General features: G+C 44.6%; 1 protein-coding gene across 1 annotated transcript in view; it reads left to right on the plus strand.

Moving 5' to 3' along the window:
* The window catches only part of runx3 (RUNX family transcription factor 3), a gene marked incomplete at its 3' end in the record, with an annotated part of 57,206 nt that overhangs the window by 5,729 nt on the left and 26,477 nt on the right, over window positions 1-25,000 (plus strand). The window contains exons 2-4 of the mRNA XM_084437917.1: window positions 18,465-18,703; window positions 19,637-19,793; window positions 21,068-21,172. Of these exons, the coding sequence (XP_084294043.1) occupies window positions 18,465-18,703; window positions 19,637-19,793; window positions 21,068-21,172 (501 nt within the window). The remainder of the gene's footprint in view (window positions 1-18,464; window positions 18,704-19,636; window positions 19,794-21,067; window positions 21,173-25,000) is intronic.

Raw genomic sequence — 25,000 nt, forward strand, 5'->3', positions numbered from 1 at the left:
TTCTTCATGCTTAATTAGCCCTTCATATGAGCTTAGGCCCTTATGGTGATATTGATTAAATCCACATCATTATCAGGCTTTGTATGATCTCATCCCTTTGTTTGATAGACAATTGAATTAAGAAAAAACCCTCTGGTAATGTTTTAGTTATTATTCAGTTGTATAACAGATGTCTTGAACCACAGAGGAGTTTCATGTGCGATTGCCGGCAGTCCACCCCAGATTTTATTGCTTAGTGACTGTGGCCTTAGCATGTGTAAGTGTCATTAGAGTGAATCTGTATTATAATTTCATAATTACAGTGGTGTGGGGGGGGGGGGCACATTAAGTGGGGGGTCTGGGGTCCTCCCTCAGGAAATTTTGAGCATCAGACATTTCAATTTCCTGCATTCTGGTGGATTTTTATGCACCAATTTGTGCCTTTTCTTCCTTAATTTGTGGTTTCTCATTTAATATTATCCCTGCTGAGACAACACACATATACTGTAGTCATGATACATAGCCAGCTAGCTAGCTAGCCAGCCAGCCAGCCAGCTTGACCATAGGCTTAAGTTAGGGCAACGTTACTAGTTTGTTAGTTAGCTATCGCTAACTAACGCTATCGCTAACTACTGTAGCATAACAAGTTACAAACTTATGTAAATCTTATCCAGTCGCAAGCCATCAAACATGTCATTCACAACTCATTTGTTGATTTAATCTTAAAATAAAGTTAATTCATCCAAAGTCGAGTTGTAGGGAAGCCCTCCTAGGGGGTGGAGCTCCACGACATGGAACCTCACTCTACCTCCAACAAGGTGTAAGCATGGATCTATTAGTGTAAGGTGAAGCCAGTGAAGCCAAGCCCCCAAGAACAGCTCTGGGCTGTGAAGGAATTTTAGCGTAGTAGCCAAGCTCGGTATTGCAAGTCACGTGATGCCACTGGGCACAAGAATACTTTTTCCTAGACATACAAGGGGAATGAAATGAATTTTCTGGGTATTACTCAAAGGCAAAAATGACTCTTTGAATGATTACGTTTTAAATCATTGGGTCCATTTTTCGTTAGAAGCCACCAAGAGCCCAAGCTTTAAAGTTTCTTTCCCCTTGTGCTGTATGCCTATGGGAAAAGGGAGAGGCGGGGCCAAGACAAACACTACAGCATATGTGCTGTGGGCTAGGAAGTAGGTGTCATAGAAACTTTTTCAGCTTCATGCACTGGGTGAGCAATTTCATTGGAATGAATGGGCCGCCTCATCCACTCCATGAGTGATGCTGGTGATTGGCGAATATTCAAACATAGCAAATGTGAAGGCTGTCATGATTTGCTGGCAAAACGTGCGACCCTAGGAGTCACGCTTTCAAAATAAAAGTTTAAAATTAATCTCCACCCACAATATAATTTTTGGGTGGGACACATGCAACTGTTTACAATATTGGGGGTCAAGCCACCAGTTCTTCTAATATCCCAATGGGGTCAAGCTTGTAGTTTAAAGCTTAGAAATGAAAGCAATTAGGCTAGGTCACACCAAAAATCAAATGGCAAGAAATACCAAATCTAAAATGTAAAAAAATACAATAAATACACATAACTACAGCAAATGTAACATATTAAAGTTTTTTTTTTTTTTTATCTTAACTGAAACCATTTAAGCCAAAACAATTGCCTATGACCTTAATTTGACACAGATAAAGAATGTAATTTGTCAACCATTATGACCCCTCCCAGTAACGTACCGTTAAACAGATGTTTTGAACAACACCCTATCTTTCACTACGACGAGAGAGAACAAACCCAACATATCTCACAGTGGAAGAGCTGCTGCTCTTGTATTATTTTTTTTTTACGTGTTTCATTTTTACATGCAGCTAATTTAAGTTGTGTAAGTTGTTTAAGTCATGTGTTTTCCCCTGGGTGGACAAGGACCTAGTCAACAGCACATCAGATCCCACCCACACATATACATGTAGCTTCCACATGCTCATAAAAATGATGAACAATTGCAGGAGACAGACCAGTGGTTCATCTTCAGTCTGGAAAGTTACTCAGACTGAGCAAACATGTGAGTAATGAGAAAGCCGTTACTTAACCTCCCATAAAAGAGCTTTGAGGTGATTTATTGGGATCACTTTTAGCTCGTTGGCTAATCTTCCAAGAGTCCACATTAAAAATATTTGAACACGCAACAGTTCAAAGATAAACACAATCATTAACACACTTATCACTTTCAAACACATACATACATACCTACTGTATACACATATAGCCTACAAAAATATGCCTATATACTACATACCTGTATGTTCATAATACCCTACACTATACAATACTCTACAACATATGCACAATGCAATACCATGTTGTAATGATAACATTTAAAATGTCTAAAGCTTGCAACACTTCAACTACTGTACTGTTTTTTAGTGAGAAGTGATGAATTCCATAATTTAACAGTTCTGAAAATTAAAGTATGTCTTCCCATTTCAGTTTTTATTATCAGTAGTACATAAGGATTTGTATCTCTTATTCTTATGTTGACTTGATATGTATCACGTTATCCTTAATACAAACTGGCTTTTAGAACTTTTGAATTAAAAAAATAGTGCAATAGAATGCTGTCTCACATGCTCTGCTACTGTCGGCCATCTCATTAGAATATGTGGTTCACTCACTCCTTTTTCGAAAGAACACCTTAAGACCATTCTTGCTGCCTTATTTAGTGTGATCTGTGGTCTCCCCATATCTCTTACATTGCCCCACACTACACAGCAATTGTGCAGCTTTGGGAATTAACTAAATCATACAAACCCTGTTTATTTAGGCCGAAACAACTTCTAGGAGAACATACAGTCCTGTTTACTCACTCAATTGATGGATAAACAGCTTGTTTTTCACAGATGAGATATCACAGCACTGAGCAGAGTCTTCCTAATCCTGAGACATCTTTAATCACGCTCCAAAGATCTCTCCTCTTCCCGAAAGCAATAAAAAGAAATGTTAATTACGGTGGAGGAAATATGCAGATAATGATAGGATGCGACGGGCTTCAGGCTGTTTGAATCTGTTTTTGATACACTATATTTCTGTTTCCCCCCCCCCAGAAATCCTTTAACTTGACATTTGTCCATGGTGTCATCAAGACTAAATGAAACTACTTCTGGAGAGCATCTTGTAGTGGCAGGAATTTTTTTACATCTAATTTTCGGGACACAGAGTTTCATTGTTAAACTCGCCGTAGTCCCGTTCATGGACTTTTTGCGGTTCTTATTGCCCAATTGATCTTAAGACAAATGCTATACTGTATCTCAGTGGTCATGACCTAATTTTAAGATTTTTTATAGAAGTAAAACAATCAACCGGCACGGTATTATGTAATTTCCCACTAGTAGGAGTGCCCTAAGGTAACCTTGGTGGATCTGTACTTTCTCCTGCAGCTGTTCACTTCTGTAATCCCTCAGCAGAAAACACCAGAGCGGGGAATCCCCCGGTCAGCTGCGGAGCAGAAGTGGTCCCTCCATCCCTGCCCGTTCTCCCTCCCTTCTGTCTGGAGCTCGGTCACCCCCGCCGTCTGGCTCAAATACTGTTCTCACGGACACAGACAGGCAGACAGACACACACACACACACACGTGAGTGCGGGCGCACATTCAGACAGAAACACACACACACACACACACACACACACACACGGACAGAAACACACACACACACACGCGCGCACGGACAGAAACACACACACACACACACCACATGCGGCCAGCTGACTGTGAGTATCCGCTGGTGCTGAGTCACAGGGCAGTACTGTAGTGTCAGTGTGATGACCATGTCGTTTTCTCCCTGTAAATGCTGCCTGACCTCACTGTAATAACCAGTCAAGGCTCACACATCGTCGTCTTGCCTCACAGGCCAAGGGAACTAGCAGTTGGATTAGAAATAAACCTGACTGGAGCTGTCAGGCAGAAAACTATTTTTGACCAATTTTGACACCTCAAACGAACCTACAGTAATTACCGACTAAACCATTCACTATTCAGAAACAAAATGAACAAAATTTGTTTTGTATTTAACAGGTGTTGAGTACTACAATTAACTAGACTTCTACAGATTACTACAGTGGTTACGTTTCACAGTCATTTCATGAAGTCCATGTGTTATCCTGGCCAAGTCTACAGTACCTGTATCTAACACATAGCTGAACTAAGTAAGCAAGTAAAAGTAAAACTTTATTCCTATAGCACCCCTCCCAGCACAAGTGCACAGAGTGCTTCAGATACTGTAAGAACAAAGTCCACTAAAAGCATCACAAAATCACAAAACAATAAAAGTGCACGTATAAAATAAATACCCTGTCACAACAACTCCTGTACAAGAATTGCACAGTACAATAATACCAAAAAATACAAATAAAATAAATGAGAAGCAGACACAATAAACGTAACAGTCCGGCTTAGTGATGATCAAACGCCTTCCTGAACAGATGCTTTTTCAGGTGCCCCTTAAAAATGTTCACAGAAGCTGCGGATCTCAAGTCCAGGGGGAGCGAGTTCCAGAGCCTTGGGGCAACGACCAAAAGACCTTGGTTAGAGGACCTCAGAGATCGGGTGGTTGTATACAGTATGGAGGAATAAGGTCACAGATGTAAGCCGGGGCTCGGCCTTTGAGAGCTTTGAAAGTGGTCACCAGGATCTTGTGCTGGATCCTGAAATGTACCGGTAATCAATGCAGGGAGGCTAGGATGGGGGTGATATGACATGACTTTTTGGACCTAGTGAGTAGCCGGGCAGCTGCGTTTTGAACCAGTTGTAGTCGGTCTACAGAAGATTTGCTAAGACAGGTGAAAAGTGAATTACAATAATCAAGACGGGATGATATGAATGCATGAACAGACATTTCGAGCTCTGAATGTAACACAATAGACCTGAGTTTAGCAATATTTCTGAGGTGGAAAAAGTAGCTGTGGGTCAATGAAGATACACGTTCATCCAGATGCATAGCCTGATCGAAGAAACACAGAATCAGGGATTTCTGATGCGAGAGCGGACATTGGTTATAAGGGGCACCATAAGATTTTTTTTACCCTTGCTACTATGCTGTCAGATGCTACTGTATAATCAGAACCTCTGTCTTAGCTGCATTGAGCTGGAGGAAATTGCTCACCATCCAGCGCTCAATGGCAGACAGTCATGTACGATGTTAAGTTTTGACATGTTCTCAGTTTAAAGGAGACGTACAGCTGGATGTCATCAGCGTAGCAGTGGTAGGACACACCCTTAAAGTTGTTGACGATGAGGCCTAGGGGGGAGCATGTATTAGGCGAAGAGGACAAGAGCCAGAATGGAACCCAGGTGGACGCCACAGAGTAGAGGTGCAGGGCCAGATTTGAACGAACCAACAGCCAACAGCCTTCTCTCTCGGAGGTCGGACACAAACCAGGGTAGGGCGCTCCCTGAGATGCCCACCCACTCCCTAAGCCTGTCTAACAGAATGCTGTGGTCCACAGGGTGAAATGCTGCATTGAGGTCCAACATGACCAGCACAACACATTCACCTGAGTCTGCAGACATCAGAATGTCATTTGAGACTCTGAGGAGAGCTGTTTCTGAAGAATGTTTTTTACAGAAACCTGATTGGAATTTGCCTAAGATGTCGTTGTTAGCCAGAAAAGAATTAAGTTGGTTTGCAACAACTTTTTCTAGGAGTTTAGAGGAAAATGGCAGTTTGGAAATAGGCCTGTAATTTTTTGGAAGGGAGGGGTCCAAGTTGGGTTTCTTAAGGGGCTCGACAACCGCCTGCTTAAAGTATGAAGGGACAGAGCCGGATTGGAGAGAGTAGTTGATGATGGATACCAAGCAGGGGCCAACAGAGCTGATCGGAGCGGATTTCATAGAGCCAACCACGTCCATGAGGTCATGCTGGGAGATTGGGGCAAAGCAGCTCAAAGTTGACTGCCTGGTGGGCAGATGGGGGCAGGGGGGGGGATGCTAGCTCTCACATCAGCAACCGTGTTCCCAAAAAACAAAATAAAGTCGTTACAATCTTCTTCTGAAGAAACGGGTACGGATGGGAGAGGAGAACTAACAAGATAATTTATGGTCTTAAATAGGATACTGGGATTTCACTTGCTAGAAGTGATGAGATCGGAGAAGTAGGCAGCCCTAGCGTCCCTAACCATGTCGTTAAGTTCAGACACAAGATCTTTTAGGTAGAGGCGCTGCACTTGGAGATTTCCAGGGGCGCTCTACTTTACACCATTTGCGTCTGAAATCGCAGATATTATCGTTTAACCAGGGGGAATGGTTAACGGATAAAACCTTTCTAATTACCACAGGGGCGACCTCATCTAGAATACCAGAGCAATGCGTGTTAAAGGAGTCTACACATGAACTACTCTTGGCTTGTCCGCTGGCCTATCTGTTGTCCCTCTATCCGGACTTTTCCTCGGATACGTCTGCCAGACAGTATTCATATTTGGCATATTTGGGGTCCGGGACAGATCGTGACAGGGCCAGATTTTTTATTCATTTACGTTTTGGTTAATTTTAACATAAAATACTGATCCGAGCTGCCAGCCAATAGGAATACTCTGAATAAAACCCCGCCCCCAGCATTCCAGCTGCCTACAATGGACTAAATGACTGATTACTGATTCCTCCAACGGGTACCAGAACTAGTCTACCTATATACATGTTGTCATACATTAACAACAAGAACCAAAAAGCCTAAAACCAAGGGTTATAATTCTCACAAACCAGCCTTTTTCATCTGCTGCACAACATTATTTGAACCTCAACAAGTCAATCAACATGTAAATGCCACCTGTCCCAGACCATCTTAAGCCCCAGCAATGTCGGCCATGTATCGAGCCACGTAAGGCTAGCTGAGCTAACATAACATCGCTAACTAGCCCAGCAGAAAGACCTCAGTGTTAGCTAGGGCCCAACCAACACGAGCACAACCCTCCTTTAATCAGCGTAATGGCAACAGTCAGTCATGTAGTTTGATTAGCACAACCACCAACTCAGCCAGACTCCAGGCTTCTGACTGGGCACACAAACGCTCATTGTCATCGCTGCCGTCGCTAGCTTGTTGTTAGCTTCGCCAAGCTCCACACGGAGGAACCTGGAGGGCTAAACACAGCAATCAAGGGATTAGCTAGGCTCTGAGTCACACGCGCTGAATAAGAGAGACGCTAGGCTATGCTCGCAGCATGTAGCTAGCCGGGTCCTAACTGTGCACAGGCAACGCCAGTAGTGATTAGTCACATAGTTGATGAGAGGAAACATTCAGTCACTGTGGACGCATGCGGGTGGTTTCATATACTCCAGTGGGGCCTGGATCTGGATGAAACATCACTTTCGTTGGAGAATCTCCAGTTAAAATGTTTTACAGTCCAGGATTTAGATTAATCTGGATTTGGGGAGTCGGCTTTAGGTGTACAAATTCATACTGTAGAGAATGAGACATCCATCAAGTCGCTGAATCGCTTGAGTGTGAAATTATCTTATTTACACTCAAGCGGCTTCAGTTGGATGACTGACAGTAATCATTTTGTTTTCATTACGACTGGTGATAAAAAACGTTTTACGAGCCTTTACGCCCTCCTGAGTTCTTTCACTCTGTGACCGAGAGCAGCCACACCCTTCCTTGACTGGGTTGAAAAAGGCCTTGAGGAGCCAACGGAGTTCTTTTCCAAAAGTTCCAAAACGTCTGCAGAGGAAAGCAGTATGGACAGTCGTCAGGAAACCAGCACGGGTCAGCGTTTGATTCTGGTTTGGCTCATGTGGCGAGTCAGAGGGTGCTGAGGAGATTGAACTCCGATGAAGGGGGAAATAAATGCGATTTCAATATCTGCAACGGCTTTGAAGTGACTTCACACTTGAACGAGTGTGACAGAACCTGGAATGACCGCAGCTTTGAATACCCAAACAAGGATGAATGGAGTTTAATAGTGCAGGCAGCGTAAACAATAGATTAGTGTGTGTGTGTGTGTGTGTGTGTGTGTGTGTGTGTGTGTGTGCATGTCTTGCATTGTGTGTTTGCAAGAGTGTGAGACTCTAGCTAACTGTGAATGTGCATGGCTGCCCATGACCAAGACTGGTGGTTTCCAGTAAACCGTCCAAAATTAATCCAACAACACACACCCCAAAAACAACACATTGGCACCGTGACTGCTGTTGGTGAATTCCTGTCCTTTTCCTCCGAGTCTTCATGCCAGTCATACATTACATACCTTGTCATGTTCCTTCATATTTCCCGGGGACAGAGCACTACACTCTCACAACATGTGGCTTTTGTTGCAGGGAGGAATGAACAACAGCATTCCGTGTGCAACCACATCAAAGGTCCCCCTCGCCACGGGCTAAACAAGGGCAGGCCCTCCTGACTGCCTCTCCTGACGAGACTGCTGCTAATTAACTGGAGAGCTGCACCGACACTCGGCTCCATTCATGTCTCCTCATCTCCTCTTCCTCTCTTCTCCTCCCTCCTCTCCCTCTTCCCCCTTCGCTCCTCCTCACTTCTTCTTCTTCTTCTTCTTCTTCTTCTTCTTCTTCTTCTTCTTCTTCTTCTTCTTCTTCTTCTTCTTCTTCCACGCTGTTTATTGTGCCAGCTCCTCTTTGGGGGTTCCGGGCAGAAGGGACAGCCACACATGAGCACAAAGGGGCATTGTCTGCTGGTGAAAATGTGGTTTAAAGGGCCTGCTATAAAGGCTTGGCGGTCGCTGGCAGCCATGCGTACTTCCTAATATTCGGTTCACATGCGATTTCATTTTGGGAAAACACTGAGTTATGGGGCTTCGCCTTTTTGTACGAGCGAGAGAGAGACGCCTCGCAACTTATTTTCGGAGCCGGCGGGCTCGTTGCTTGAGCGCGCCACCCAGTCCCTCCCCCCCCCACCCCCCCTCTTGTGGCGCTTCTATATTTGTGTGAGATCTGGAGTGGGACAGGCTCCCATTTTGGCAGAGAGGAGAGAGGAGGGGAAGGAGAGAGGAGGGGAAGGGGAATCGTCAGGAGTTTGCCAGTCAAACGTGTTTGGCTGTCAGACTGAACGGCTTCCAGAGCCGCGATCTGTCTCCTCTCCTCGTCAGCGAGACACGTTTGATCTCACAGAGGCTCCATTCGAGGCCCAGGGGAAGCAGCTCAACCGCTGGGAGGGTTGATGGCGCGTGCAGGCTGTGTCACAGCCCAGGGAGGAAAGACAGCCTCGCACACACACAGTGTGGAGTCTGGTTGTAATCTCGCTGTCTGTACCTTGTATCTATAAATGTCTCAGCGCATTACTGTCCCCACTGTAGGTGTGTGTGTGGTTACTGGATGCTCATTGAGGAGGAGCGCAAAGAAACACAGGCTCGATGAGCTGACATATCTTGGAATGGCGGTGCAGTGGATAGTGACCTCATAAACGCACGCCGCCGTCGAGCTACTGCTGCTGCAAGGCTTTGTTGAGGCGGTGAAACGGGGAAATGGTGGCCGAGGTCTTCACAGGACGCGCCGCCACAGTTCGGCCGCAGTCTCGCAGTGCAGTTGCGGGGTGTGGGTTGGCGGAACGGCGGACGGTCACCTCATGAACCTGCGCCGCAATCACACAGACACCAGCTGAGCAGCATTTGAGTGGTGAAGTGACGGACGATGGTTGGATAAGCACCCATCAACGGTCCACCCACAGACCCACACAGCTTCCCTATCTACCTTCAATGTGGCTGCATCATACAGAAAACACTCATCAGTGACTCAGTGCTCAGTGATGTGATTTAAGTAAACACAGTTTCATACACAATTTGTATATCATTATCAATATATCATATCAACTAATTTGCACTCTTCACTTCAATGTGGCTGCATCATACAGAAAACACTCATCAGTGACTCAATGCACAGTGATGTGATTTAAGTAAACACAGTTTCATACACAATTTGTATATCATTATCAATATATCATATCAACTCATTTGCACTCTACTCTCTCATTTGTACTACTGTACACTTGACATGATACAAAGTAGAGGAATACACCCTTTACCGAGTATGAATAACACACGTACAGTAAAGGGCAGTTGGTTGGAGGCGACTTTTCTGGTCTGCGTGTGACAGCTGAGATCTGACAATGGAGCTCTCTGGCAGTTAAACTGTCACTGGGAGGAACTGTGGCTCTGCTGCCGAGCCTGGATGCAGCCAGCCAGACCCAGGGTGCCACAGGTGTGCTGCCTGCCTGCCAGTTCCTCTGTCTGCTACAGCTGCCTCTCTCTGTCTGCCCTCCACAGGAGCCCACGGCTGCAGGTCTGGTAGCCGGACACAGTTGGCAAAGACGTCCCTGAGTGAGTCAGGGCCGTCGGGTGTGTGTCAGTGCGTGTGTGCGTGCGCGTGTGTGCGCGCGTTGGGGAGCGGGGGTGCTGCTGTCACTTTGGCAACGCCACGGCACATATTGCAGCGATTACCACAGCGGAAAAATGTTTTTCTGCAACATGCAATTACTACAGATTACAGATGGCCGTCCTTGCATCAGAAGCTCTCGCCAGAGACGGAGAAACAGTGTGTGCCTGGGTGTGTGTTTGTGTGTGAGCAGACAGACAGACAGACAGACAGACAGACAGACAGACAGACAGACAGACAGACAGACAGACAGACAGACAGACAGACAGACAGACAAAGACAAAGAAAGAGGAGAAATGATTATAACTCACACTAAAAACCTCAAGTCAAAGACGAATGAGATGATGCATTTATGGGTCTCATTTACTGTAGATCCAATGGTTATATGGAGCTAGTGGCAAATAATCTTTCCACATACTGTTTTGTTTTATGCCTACTGACAAAAAGTGAAATGTTAATTTACCCCCATAAACTAACAGTGAAGTCGAATTTAACTGATATTAACAATGAATTAATGACTAATTAATCACCCATAAAAACATCTTACAGCTAGACTTCCACTTCCACCATAAGATTTCAAGGCATAATAAAACTCACCACTTTCCTCATAATGACGTCATCTCTTGCTTTAGTTTAGTACACGGTCACAGTGCCGGGATTTTGAACAGGCAACCCTTCGGGGCAACAGTCTATCACCCGATTCTCCCTCTGGTGCCCCTCTAGGGCAGGGCCCTGTACACAATGCACCAGATCAAAACCCAACCAAAAGTGCTCCTATAATAGCTCGGTCCTGGAGTTTACCATCCAATGGTACTTTTAGTGGGTTCCAAAGTGTAAACACCAGTCACGACCACATCACAGCCCGCTGACTGTCATCGCAGGGCGAGTGTACCCGACAGACGACGTGAGGGCGGACCGATGGTGACACGACGAAGGGTCACGCAGAGTCCCCCGGCCCTTGGCGTGTCCCCCTTGAACCGCCACGGAGGGGACATGAGTGGGAGACAGGGGTGGGGTGTGACCACAAGATCAACCCCAAATGCTGATCTGAGTGAAGTTTCAAATCAATGCTCTTGTGTTTCAAATGTAAACACGTTGCGTCACCTTGACAGATCTGGCAGCGTAGTCAGCAGGTCAAAGGGAAGTCACATCTTTGAAGATGTGTGTAAATGGTAAATGGACTGCACTTATATAGCGCTCTTCCACCTTAGCGGCACTCAAAGCGCTTTTACAATGGCCTCTCATTCACCCATTCACACATACATTCACACACCAATGGCAGTAGCTGCCATGCAAGGTGCTAACCTGCTCATTGGGAGCAATTTTGGGTTAGGTGTCTTGCTCAAGGACACTTCGACATGTGGACAGTCGGAGCTGGGATTCGAACCACTGACCCTTCGATAATTGAACTACCCGCTCGACCAACTGAGCTACAGCCGCCCCCACCAGATGTTAAAAGGTGTAAACCTTTTACATGTAGCCTGGACGCGGTCCTCGGCCGTCACTCTGTAGGCCTTACGACTTGGATGCTGTGTTGACAGTAGACAGACACTAAGGTGCTCTGGCAATAAATTAGTATTCTACTCTAGTAATCTTGGTGCAAAGCTCAGGAGAGCACACTTAAACACACACACACATACACAGTCACACACACAGTCACACACACACGTACACACTCACACACGCACACACACACACGTACATACTCACACACACGCACACGCGCACACACACACTCTCACACACACACACACACACACACTCACATATACACACACACTCACATATACACACACACACACACACTCACACCCCAAGTGGCATCAGCAGTAGCCCCCTCTAGAGGAGAGGGGAACACCAAACCATTCTCTCTTTGTCCCTAAGGAGAGTCTGAGATGCATAACATGAACCTATCCAACACACAGGAATCCTCTAGTGTACTAATACAACTGAGAAATGAGATTACTCTCTGACCAAGGGAAGACACATCAAAATGTCCGAATGGGTAACCTGTTGAGTTACCCAAATACATTAGGGTTGAGCTACACTGGTGTATTCTCTCAGACACCTACAAGTTCAGTATAAAGGAATGAATGAAATGTAACGACTCCCAAAGATGAGACAGAGACATCCCTAAACAGCTGTTCTCCTCAATTGATTCACTGCACTTTAATAAGCCATTGGCAACACTCTGCACCTTTTAAGACACATACAGTAGGATCGCGTATTAAAGATGCGCGAGAGATAAATGTGCTCATTGTCTCATGCTGTGACTGCAGTATTTCAGCTCGCACAGTAATTAGCTGCTGGTTTTAGGAGATGTCACAAACTCGTTCATCATTTGACGTGATGTGTATATTCTAAAAGGCTTCAAGGGGGCATGAATTAGACCCTGATGCTCTCATGAGTTACGTGCGTCTTCTGAAATGGAGACCTAGAGAATTTCAGACGGGTATTTAGTCAGAATTGGAGTCTTGGCATGCAAGCTGGCCACATTTCGTTTTTTGAATAGGAGATGAAATGATCTATGGAGCGTCAAACTGCCATCTGCCTTGTTGATGTGAGATGACTGTAGGGAGTCTTAGGGAGAAGGCTAAGCGCCCCTAAAAAAAATAACCTGTATACCCTATAGCTTTACACACATGTTACAAACAGTACTCCAGTAGAACTAACCAACAGTCACCAGCAGGGATGGGCCTTCACTGATATTGCCTGCCCATTTGTTTGGAGATGAAATACTCAATGATATTTTGATGAAAGCTGTCCAATGTGGTTCTTATTTTCTGTTCTAGAGATCAAAATGGACAACGGTGACCACCAAGTGCAACGTGCTGACACATAGTGTAATCACCATCAGAAGCAGACACAGCAAAGGCTGAGACCCACTGTACCAAACCAAACAATCCGTGCCCACTCTTTCTTGTGAATCCTTTTCCAAATCTCTCTGCCGTGTACACACTGTGTAAACAGTCAGATGCAAGATTATGATTTGGTTTTGGGATGAGGGACAGAATGGCTTTGTTGAGTTACATCATGCTTGGAATACTAATCACTGACACTCTTGTCATATCAACCAACCGACGTCCCTTTCATAGCAAACTTCATTTCAAAAAGGAGGGAAGAGTAAACAAGCCGGCATTCCAAGTCCACCGCAGAATTCATCATCTGTATAAAAAAAAAATACCCTCAGCCCAAAAGCAGAGCTAATTTAATCCGAGAGGAATAAAACTCCATTTCATAGGAGTCGTCCATTCAGAACACTCATATTTCCACGGAGCAGAAACCCCCGGCTGAAATTCGAGGAGACACTTTTCGGAAGGAATGCGTTCGGTGGGTTGAGGGCCAAGCTCGCCCTGTAATTTGTGAATGTACAGAAATGTGCGACCGCCACAGCCGCTAAAGATAGAAATCTTTGTCTTATGTCATCATTTAACTCCAAACTATTTCTAATTGCCCCCATAGCCCCCTTTCCAAATGAATGGCTCTCCTTCCAATAGCGTAGGCCTATGTGTGCACTTTCCCCGAAAATAGCCTATGGGTTTTGGAGCAATAGAAACTGATATTCAGAAGAATAATGACACATTTTGTTTTTCTAATGTATCTAAAACTGTCTTACGTTCAAAAATGTCTTTAAAGTGGCATCCAGCAGGAGAGGCAGGGTGGGTAGCGGACGGGGCCGGGGTGGTGGGCGGTGTAGTCTTACACCCCAAAGGCTGGCTTTGGGTTCTCAGATCATATTAAAACCATTCTGTCTCTTTATCATACAACCATTAGAGATATGAGTTCAACTCAAACGTCCTCATGGTTTTGGGGAGTGATACTATTCTGCGCAATGCTGCTCTTTGAAACTAGGCCCATATGGGAGTACAAAAGGAGATGAATTTTGTCTAACATGATGGAGTGTTTTAAGTGACACGGGCAGTTTATAACCTGTCAGAAAAATATGCAATGACCTAATTAGCCCACATTGCATCTTGAGAGAGATGATACATAGGCCTACACATTAGAACAAGGCATCTAAAACAAAACTCTGTACATCTCAACCTAGACCGATATGTCTCTTATTGCTGAACCCAAGTAGGCCTATAGGATTGGGAGGGGGGGTTGACTGGTAGAATATGGGCCTGCATGAGGTGGGTCTGGGGTTTCACATGTCCTCCAGGACTTCTGCATTCGTTGCAGCTGAACCCACTTGGATCATTAAAAATCGTTCAGGGGCACGGCGGGCTCTGTCCTCAGCGTCTGTGCGGCTGAAACCGTAGAAACTGCGTGTTGAAATGTAGAAGTCTAAATATGACAGGCGCCCGAAGCGTGCATTACCGCTGCTCGGGGCAGTTGGGCGTGTGGTCAGATATTAATAATGAACTGAGGCAGCAGGACGACTGAAATATTACCGTTGTCATTGTCCCAGACTAGCTTTTTCATTGTCTCAAAATAGCGGACAGTGATAGCCGATACTTTAGAAGACATGAAATGTAGGCCTGTATGCACCTCCTAAAGACCCCGGCATTCTCCTCAATAACATTTAGTTGTTTTGTTCAGTAAACATCTTTCTTTCCACAGTAGGGTTTTCCTTTTTTTACACTTTAAAGTTTAAAGAGAAATTAAGTAGCCTATCCTAAAGTGAAGTGCTCTCATCACAAAACAATGTTGATGACAGCTTTAGGAAGATATTTATAGGCCTGCGCTTTACACCGGTCGCCGCCATAAAAAAGGTTCATATTAAGCATCCCCTCATGATTTCAAAATGACGCCACTTTAATGGAAGAGTCAACACGAGCATAGCACGAGCAAAGATAGCCTGCTATCTTCTAATCCCAGCCTCTCCGCAAGTCTCGTGTGTGCGTGTGTGTGTGTGTGTGTGTGTGTGTGTGTGTGTGTGTGTGTGTGTGTGTGTGTGTGTGTGTGTGTGTGTGTGTGTGTGTGTGTTACCTACCCCTCTCTCCCCTAACCCCCTAGACTAAACAGTAGCAGGCCAACGGGCCAGGCGACAAGATTATCTTCAGTATGAAATTATGGCACCATTTGTTTCCATTTCAGAACAATAGGCCCTATCAAATTAAATCAGATAAATTAACCAAAATGAATCGTTTGATGTTGAAGGTGAAAATGAACAAATAAAAGACATAATTCGATTCGATGCTTGGAATTATCTTTTTTGTGTTATTTCTGAGGCGTGTTAACATTGTTTTTGCATCTGCGTTAATTAAGACCCCCAAAATCAAGCCGACTGTAGGCGAAATCAATTAAATAAGTGTAAGCCTACTGAATGTAGTGTAGACTGTATTATGTTCCCTGTCGAATAGTTTATAGCCTACAGCTTTGCCGTTAGTGCCGTAATATGCAGCCAGATTAATTGTGTATTCAGCTCTCCTTTATGTTTGAAAAAAATAATTATTCGCTGTTACATTATGTAGGCTAATGCATAAAAAATTGCCAAATTAACCTGTAACAACCCAACATAATGCAATATCTTCTAAAAATGGGAGGCTAGAATATCAATGAATGTGTGGTAAACGATAAATAAATTTGATAAAGATCTACTTTCTCACAAAAAGTAAACTTTGTGTAGTTTTGAAATAATGGACCAATATGATTGTGAGAACATTAGTTATCTAATTAATCCAGAAAAAAGCAAGCCGGAGTCTTTGTAGAATTAATCAATTTGCATATGGCAAGCATCACCTTCGTTTGACTCAAAGTGCCATAAATAAAAACCGCTACTTCAGAGAGAAATTACTTCTACTTTAAGAGCAAGAATTTATGTTGTATTTTCTCTGATGATTTTAGATGCAGTCTCTGCTGTACAGCATGCTGTCTGTGGTCGGGCCCATTGAAAAGGCAAATGCGCCAACTAGTGTCTAAGAGCCACCACTGCTCAGAGCTCAGGAGCTCGTGCTGGGTGTGCCTTTTCATGATGAATACATGCAGAGAAACCTATAAAACGTTTCAGCCATAATTGATAACAGCCTGGGGAAATTCGAGGCAATGTGGCACGACATATTGTTTTGTTATGTCGAGCTGTGGTTAAAAAAAAGTTCGTTTGCTTTCATTTTCTCCAACTCTGCACAAACCTAATTGAATCAAAGTGATATGGATCTAAATTGTGCATTTTATTTGATTGTATGAAAGATATGCCAACCACACCAAATATAGGCTAGTATAGACCTATGATTAGACGCATAGACCATTATTAGGCTATGCTTATCCTACTTCAATTAATTATTTGGCATTGAAAGAAAAATGGAACATAACTTGACAGGGTATAGTTGCACACTAGACAGCAAGCTGAATTCCGTGACAGACACCGGGAGTGTTCCTATCTGAGATGTGATGCAAACCAACAGGCCTGGACGTAAATGTAATTTGGCAGTGATTTGAAAAATAAGCGACAATATGACAAGGGTCAGTCAGAAAACAACATTGATTCTCAATAGCATTGAGGCTATAAACGCCGCCTATATGCAAATGAGCATTCATCCTCTGAATTACTGTTCCCCTGCAAATTGACTGGGGACACAATTGAAAAGGCTTTAAGCCTGCATGTTGTAGCCTAGATACACAAATAATTTTGGCGTTTTATAGTATTTTTCCCCCCATTTTCACTTAGGCCGAGTAGGCTGCAAACAAAAAACAACAACATTAATTCACTCACTTTCGCAATGTGAATGAAACACATAGTGGGCTTTTAACTTCATGGTTTTTCCACGATGGGGAGGCCACTGGACTATAAAAGATTATTAAAATGGTAAAATCTGCAAAACATGCATTAACAGGGATGTTGGTCATCTCAAAGTATAATGTGATCGGTCCGCCTAGTTATAATAGCCTACTTCTTTGTATACCAAGTAACATAGCCTACTAGAAAAGCACAAATACATAGTTTATCAATAATTCATAACGTAGGCTATGACAGAATAAAGGGTACGCGGAGAGAGCTTTCACTTCGCTTATTTTCTGGAGTGTCTGATTGGTCTAATGAAAGCCCAACCCAGGCCATTCATTGGTGGAAGTCATCGCCGCACTCCAACAGTAAAATGACTTGGGTAAATAATATCACTGCACTCTTCACTCTCGCACCACCATTCACTCAAGCAACTTCTGGTTACCTTCCTCTGCTTAAACCTGCATTAGGACTACACTTTTAAAGTTATTCAAGACTATTTTGATATTGGATGAGAGAGAAAGGGTCGTTTTTGCGCAAGTGCAGCCCATCGTTTAAAAAAACGTTTTTTTCAAATTCAGCAGGATAACCATAACGATTTGATACGGAAGAGCGATAAATCTGCAATAAAGAAACGTCTTCACTTCATGCGGACGTTAAACCTGCGGACAACAGCGCTTCAAACTCCGAGTCGAGAAAGTGACTTGCTGACTCTGTTGAACGAGCTACGCATCTCCCGCGTGCGCCACGGAGTCTGGCCAGATCCAGAGAGCGCGACTCCGTTGAGAGGGTTCAGTTACGGAGCGCGATAGACACAATTCAGCGATAAAGCAGGTCAACAGCTCAGAGGATTCGGCACTTGTCAGCTTCTGCGAGTTTATTATACCACTGGATTATACAGTGCCCTCTGACTGGACATTTTTCATTAACCTATGATATATTATGTAGCATCTTAACTGTTGAACTGATAAACGAGTTTGACTTTCGAGTGTTGGCAAATAGTTCATGTTGATTTAGGCTATATGCATTCGCTGTGTCCGGCCTATTTATCTTAGGATATGCGGTCGAAATTGTAATGTTTGTGTGGGCACTGCATCAAGCGCAAAACAGAGAGCAAAGCGTAGCAGAGCAGTGTGAGAACATTTGGAGAGATTGCGGTTTACTGGTTTTGCTGTAGTCAGTGAGAAACAGAGCAACCGACTGTTTCTCAGGTAGCTACATCCTGAGCATATGATCACAAAGTCACCAGACTGTATCGAGAGCTGTGCGATAACAAGTCTCCAACATTTGACGGAGCCGTGCGCCTTCAGCTCCATCCCCACGCCACCGCTGGACTTGACCGAGACCTCGAGCGTCTCAGAACGGGAAAAGACACTCTTCTAAAAACCAAAACACCCATCAAAAGCCTAGTGAAGTGGCCTTGACACAAGCTGTTGTGATGCATATTCCCGTAGACCCTACCACCACCAGACGGTTCACGCCGCCATCCACGTCGTTCCCCTGCAGCAAGATTGACGGCAGCGGGACCATGGGCACCCCCGGGCCGCTGAGGACACGACCTGAGACCAGGAATGTAGTGGACGTCCTGGCTGACCATGCTGGCGAGCTGGTTCGGACTGACAGCCCGAACTTCCTCTGCTCCGTGCTCCCCTCACACTGGAGGTGCAACAAGACGCTCCCTGTGGCTTTCAAGGTAAGATAAATAATGCATTTTGAACAGATGCTGGCTTCTGAATAAACAATACGGATGTTTAGAAAGTAATAGATCATTCATTTATTGCAAATTGAAGTGAAATTACAATTAAATTAAAATAAAATAAAAAATATTATAGGCCTAGGGTAAAATCGAGAAGGTATTTTACAAGTAGGCTATGTGCACTTGACTGTTAAGAAAATGCAACAAAAATCAATGTATTGTCAAAATACATACGTGAACTACAAAGGTGACAGTTGGTACTATTGCTTTGTTATTTATTTTTATTTGTATACAATTTCTAATTGTTTGGCTTGTAACCATATTATGTGCTTGGTGTAGCCTATTGTAGCCTGGGAGAATGAGAGAGCATGAGCCTATTCCGATTTTGTAGGACTCGGTATAATTAACAAATAACATTATGCGATTACCAAAATAAAGATTTATAATGAAATAAAAATAATAATATTGGCAACAGAGGTCGAATGGCCTAATTATATTTTGAAAATGAATGCAGTGATATAAAAAAAAGTAGTCTCTGAAATTCTGTTGGTATAGGCCAAGACTTGATGACAGATTGTTGCAAATTTGAGGCTTTTGTTATTATTGTTGGCTATCTATTGGTTTTATTATAATTCCCAAATGATAACACATATCATTGTATATTAATTAATATGGAAAAATGTTGATTAGGAAAGTGTTTGGGTATTATTTGTTATGGGCGTGAAAGAAGTAGACTATTGAACAATAGGCCAACAGCTGGATCATATTTATTAAATTAAAATATCAAGATAGAAATTCCTGTTCATCATTTTTCATTAATGCGGTGCTATAAGGCCTACCATACCACCGGATGTGGTTTTGCGCATGGAGTCTGTGTTTGGTTTAGCAGTGCGCATGGTGACCCAGGATGACCGCGTTGTGTTCTTGCAGGTTGTCGCACTTGGTGATGTGCCCGACGGGACTCTTGTCACCGTGATGGCGGGGAACGACGAGAACTACTCCGCGGAGCTGAGGAACGCGTCTGCTGTCATGAAGAACCAGGTGGCCCGGTTCAACGACCTGCGCTTTGTTGGCAGGAGTGGACGAGGTGAGCGGAGTTGAACACCACACGCTCCTACTGTATCTCCACCAGCACACTAGGCTATACAGGAGGTCTACCAATCAGTTTACCTGACATGCAAAACACCTGGCCTGCGTCATACTGTACCGACACGCAAGGTTAACTATAATTTCCCTAAATCAAGTGAAGAAAGGAATCAGATAAAAAATAATTACATTAGGGGGAATAACTGCATTACGTGAAAACCACATCGCAATTCACCCCCAGAGGCGAACATTTATATTACGCACATGCAATAATGCATTTAATTACGGAGATTATAGATGCTTATTCACCTTTTCAGTGTCAGTGTCTATTACACATTTAAATATGTGGTTAGATAATGCATTATTATGAAAGAGCACAGCCCAGCGTCAATTTGAGGTCTGACGCCTAGTGCCAGAACATAGGTCCATTTGACCATGACATTTTGTTGTAACCATGTATTGCACAAAATAAATCAGTACCATTTTCTTTCCAGGAACACATAAACAAATCGTCTGAAGCTGAATATTCAGTCCCAAGCTTGGCAGTTTTAAAAGCTTTGCTGTTTACACACCCCTAGAAACTACCGGTGGCATCGCTGACATTCCTTGTGAACCTTCACTCTTTCCTCGCGCCCTCCTCCTGGCACCTGGCCCGCGCGCTCACACATTTCCCTTCAAATGTTACACTTAAATAGTTGCAGGCTGATGAATGGAAAACGCTCTCGTCTCTGAATTAAAAGTACCTTTCATTAACTCTAGTCAATTACCCCACCCCAGGATTCCTTTTCCCCCACAGTCTCTTTTTAACAAGAGATGCCTTTTTTTATGAAAGCGCCGCTTCATAGCCGAGGACTAAAACACGGACTGTTGCACGAGCTCCCCGTTCTCCTTCGCCTTTCATGCAGATGAGAGTTCAAGGAAGCTCGTGCAAGATTCAGCCTTGTTGAACAATAAACCGTCGCTGGAAGCCTTTCGGACAATCTGGAGTAGATTCTCTCAATAATTGAAATCATGCCCAGATTTCCAGGCCATCAAAGAGGTGGTTCCCTCGCTTTTAATTCACAAACTTAAAAGGGGCATAATTCGGGTGGCAGTTTTAATTATGCAAACTGACTGTAGTTGTAAACAATGTGCAGGCTTAGGACATGTTCTAAAATGTTTCAAAAGGCAATTTAGTAACCAAGCCAATAAATAAAAACAACCTCACTAAAGAATGATAATCTCCCTACTCCCTTATGATGCCCTTTTAAAAGCCGGTTTGTTCTGTCTTCCAAGGAAAGAGCTTCACTCTGACCATCACAGTGTTCACTGGCCCCCCTCAAGTGGCGACCTACCACCGCGCCATCAAAGTCACGGTGGACGGACCGAGGGAACCACGGAGTGAGTTCCCGCTCTCATCCCATCTTAAACACACATCCACGACACACTGGACACACACACACAAACACACATCCACGACAGACTGACACACAAACACGCATCCACGACACAGACTGACACACACACACACACAAACACACATCCACGACACAGACTGGACACACACACACAAACACACATCCACCACACAGACTGGACACACACACACAAACACACATCCACGACACAGACTGGACACACACACACAAACACACATCCACGACACAGACTGGACACACACACACAAACACACATCCACGACAGACTGACACACAAACATGCATCCACGACACAGACTGACTGACACACACACACAAACACACATCCACGACACAGACTGGAGACACACACACAAAACACACATCCACGACACAGACTGGAGACACACACACAAACACACACACACACATCCACGACACAGACTGACACACATCCACACAAACACACACACACATCCACGACACAGACTGACACACACACACACAAACAAACACACGCATCCACGACACAGACTGACACACACACACACACACAAACACACACACGCATCCACGACACAGACTGACACACACACACACACACACACACTCTCGGCTGTATACCAAAACACACGCACGCACACACTCTCATCTGCATACCACATACACATGCGCATGCACAAATATGGAGAAGAACACACATACACATACACAATGCAGGATACAGGCTCAAAAAGGTTGTCTAGCTGTACTGTTATTATTATAGAGAAAGCACGGGTGGTTGATTATTGTATTACTGTCCAGTTTAAGAACCGGGAGCCGCGTCTGAGCAGAGCTGCTCCTCGGGAGCGGGACAGAAAGATTCTCAGAGGGAGGGAGACAGAGAAAGAGAAATAGAGAGAGGCTATTCTGGGAATGGGTTAGCAGAGAGGGTGCCATCAGTTCTAAAAGAGCAATATGAGTCATATGCAGATGATACAAGAAAATATAGCACTGCGTGTGTGTGTGCGTGTGTGTGTGTGTGTGTGTGTGTGTGCGCGTGTCTGTTTCTGGTTCCTACGCTGTCAGTGAGGCTTGGATTAACTATAGTGCGGTAGTTGACCAGCAATTGCAATCGATGGGAGACAGTGCACACATGCTGAGCTGTGTAGAAGTGCACGCTGAACACTCATTAGTGTGTGTTTGTCTGTGTGTGTGTGTGTGTGTGTGTGTGTGTGTGTGTGTGTGTGTGTGCGCGCGCGTGTCTCCAAGCCGCAAATGCCGAACAGTGTGACCTCACCCTGCCTACTCTGGTCAGGGGGTCGTACCTGGTTGACCACATAAGTGGCTCGTTGACTTAACACTCCAGAGAGACGGTGGCAGCGGCCGTCAGCCATGCCAGGGAGGCTGGGGCCGCTAGCGCCCGCATTCAGCCCATGCTACATATTAATGTGGTTGAATGTGTGATCGTGTAAAAAGATTGTGGGGGATAGTATTACACGGATGACTCATTAGCTAGCTAAAGTCATTAGCTAGCATGTCGGTGTGTGTGTGTGTGTGTGTGTGTCCATGCTAGGTTAGACTAGATGGGATTTTATGCTCATTCCTTGTGAGATATCATGTGTACTGTGGTAAATACTACCGTTTTTCTTTTAGTAGACTGTGAATGGGGAGGATTGCTATGCTCTGTGCTCATGTCTGCGGAGGGGGGGGTTATTTTGGACATGTTGGATTTAGCCCAGTCAAAACAGACCAGCCGGCCAGTGCCGGGAGCCGGGAGCCGGGGGTGGTCGGTGCCACACGGAGGGGATATGGGGCGCTATGGTACGTGGGGGCAGTGGGCGAGGGTGGCAGGCTTGGCACATCGCCCCCTGCCAGGCTGGAGGCTATTTGAGGAAGGTGTTATAGGATATGGAGACCAATGTGGAGAATGGATAGGGTGGACTAGACAATAATAACCCCACCGTGTGTGTGTGTGTGTGCGTGTGTGTGTGTGTGTGTGTGTGTGTCTACACGTTTCAAAGCGCTACAGAAAGCGGGCTATATGTACATGCTCTGTGTTTGTGTGCTAGTCTCTCTGTGCGCCTGCACTGACGGAAAACAGATATTCACACTTTTTTTTCCCCGTAGCAGCAGCAGCAGCGTACACTGCAGGGGTGTGTTGGTTTCCTGTGGATAGAAACAAGCTCACATTAATGGCGTCTCCTCCTGTCTGTCTCGTCTCCTCTCCCGGCGGCAGTGAGGCGACGCTACTTTTACATCCACCCCAAAGGATCCCTAGACAGACACATTGTTTAATTCAATGAGGGAGGAATCTTAAGATTTCATTAAACTATAGTCGGGGAGAAAATTGGTGATTTATTTTATATGAGTGCTTCTGCCCAATGTTTGCGGTCGCTGGACACTGGATGTCATTGTGCCTTGAGATTTGTTACTGGTTGTAAACAGCTTAGCCACCACTGTAGCTTGTGTGCAAAGTCTGAGTGGCCGTCTCTGGATGTACACCCATTGGCTGAGTTTTTCCTATCAAATTCTCCTTGGATTAATCCTTCTCAGAAGCCAAGGTCTATAGGCAATAGCCTTCGCTCGCAAGATGTTCTGCAGATGACTATTCTGCATGTTCACACTGAGCTGGGAAAAAAAGCTTTTTAATACAGGCTGACCCCTTTTCCTAGAACACCCTCCAGAAAGACTTTTGCCAGAACTGATTTCATGTCTTTTTTCAATCTTAAACCACATGAACGTGAAAGTATTGGAAATTGTCTCTGTATCTAATTTATTACCTATGCAATCTCAAAACTGCCTTTTAAATGGTTGTTATTTGTGTGTTTGTTTGTATGAAACCTAAATGTATGTTTTTATGCTGCCCTCTTGGCCAGGTCTCTCTTGGAAAAGATTTTAAATCCCGGTTAAACAATGGTTTAACTAGAAATGGTGTTCGGAGCATTCTGTGGCTCTGTGCACATGCATGTGTGTGCGAGCAGGACATGTTTGGTATTGCTGCATTCGTTAGCTAGAGAGCTTTATGCCAGTCCAAACCCCGTGTCTCTGTGATCTTCCCACATCCAGATATGACCGCTTCAACCCCCCATTGACAATGAATGGAGGATTTTTTTTCTCCAGTCCAAAAAATGAATGGATGTGAATGGGCGGCCCTGACACAGCCGGCGGGGAGGGGCGGTTCAGTCTCAGTCTCAGTCCCAACCCTGTCTCTCTAGCGCCCACACACAGGAACTGGCTTCGCTCAAAGTATTGTTTTAATTCATGGATCCGCCCCGTGACTCGGATTCTCTCCAAAATTGGTGGAGTTCTAAGTTGGCCCATGCTACACCCCTCCACCAAGTTTCATGGAAATCGGTCTTGTAGTTTTTCTGTCATCCTGCAAAAAATTTAATTAATAAATAAACAAACAAACAAGTAAACAAACACGCGCCACCAAAAACATTACCTCTCGTCGCTGGGGCGGTGGTAATAAAAAATAAAAACATCCAAATGTCTGCATTTTAAAACAGGATTGTTGGTCGGGCAAAGTTTAATTTGACGGTCGGTATGTCATTTTGTGTGTATGCCTGCCTAGTTTACAAGTAGACACATAATAATGATGTTCCCGCATCTACCCAGACACCATACAACAGACACACCATGGTATCATCCATTAGATGTCCCATAAAGCATCACAGCGTAGGCTACTAGCCTTCCTATTAGCGCAACGCTAACAGGTTTTCGGTTTGTCGATGGACTCCGAGACCCGGGCCCGGTTGGACCTAGCAGAGTACATCCACCTGTTGGCTGGCCGGCAAGCTGTTGAGGCTGCGTAGGGATTTGCCGGCTG

The sequence above is a fragment of the Borostomias antarcticus genome, assembly GCF_949987555.1.
Source record: "Borostomias antarcticus genome assembly, chromosome: 5".
Lineage (NCBI taxonomy): Eukaryota > Metazoa > Chordata > Actinopteri > Stomiiformes > Stomiidae > Borostomias > Borostomias antarcticus.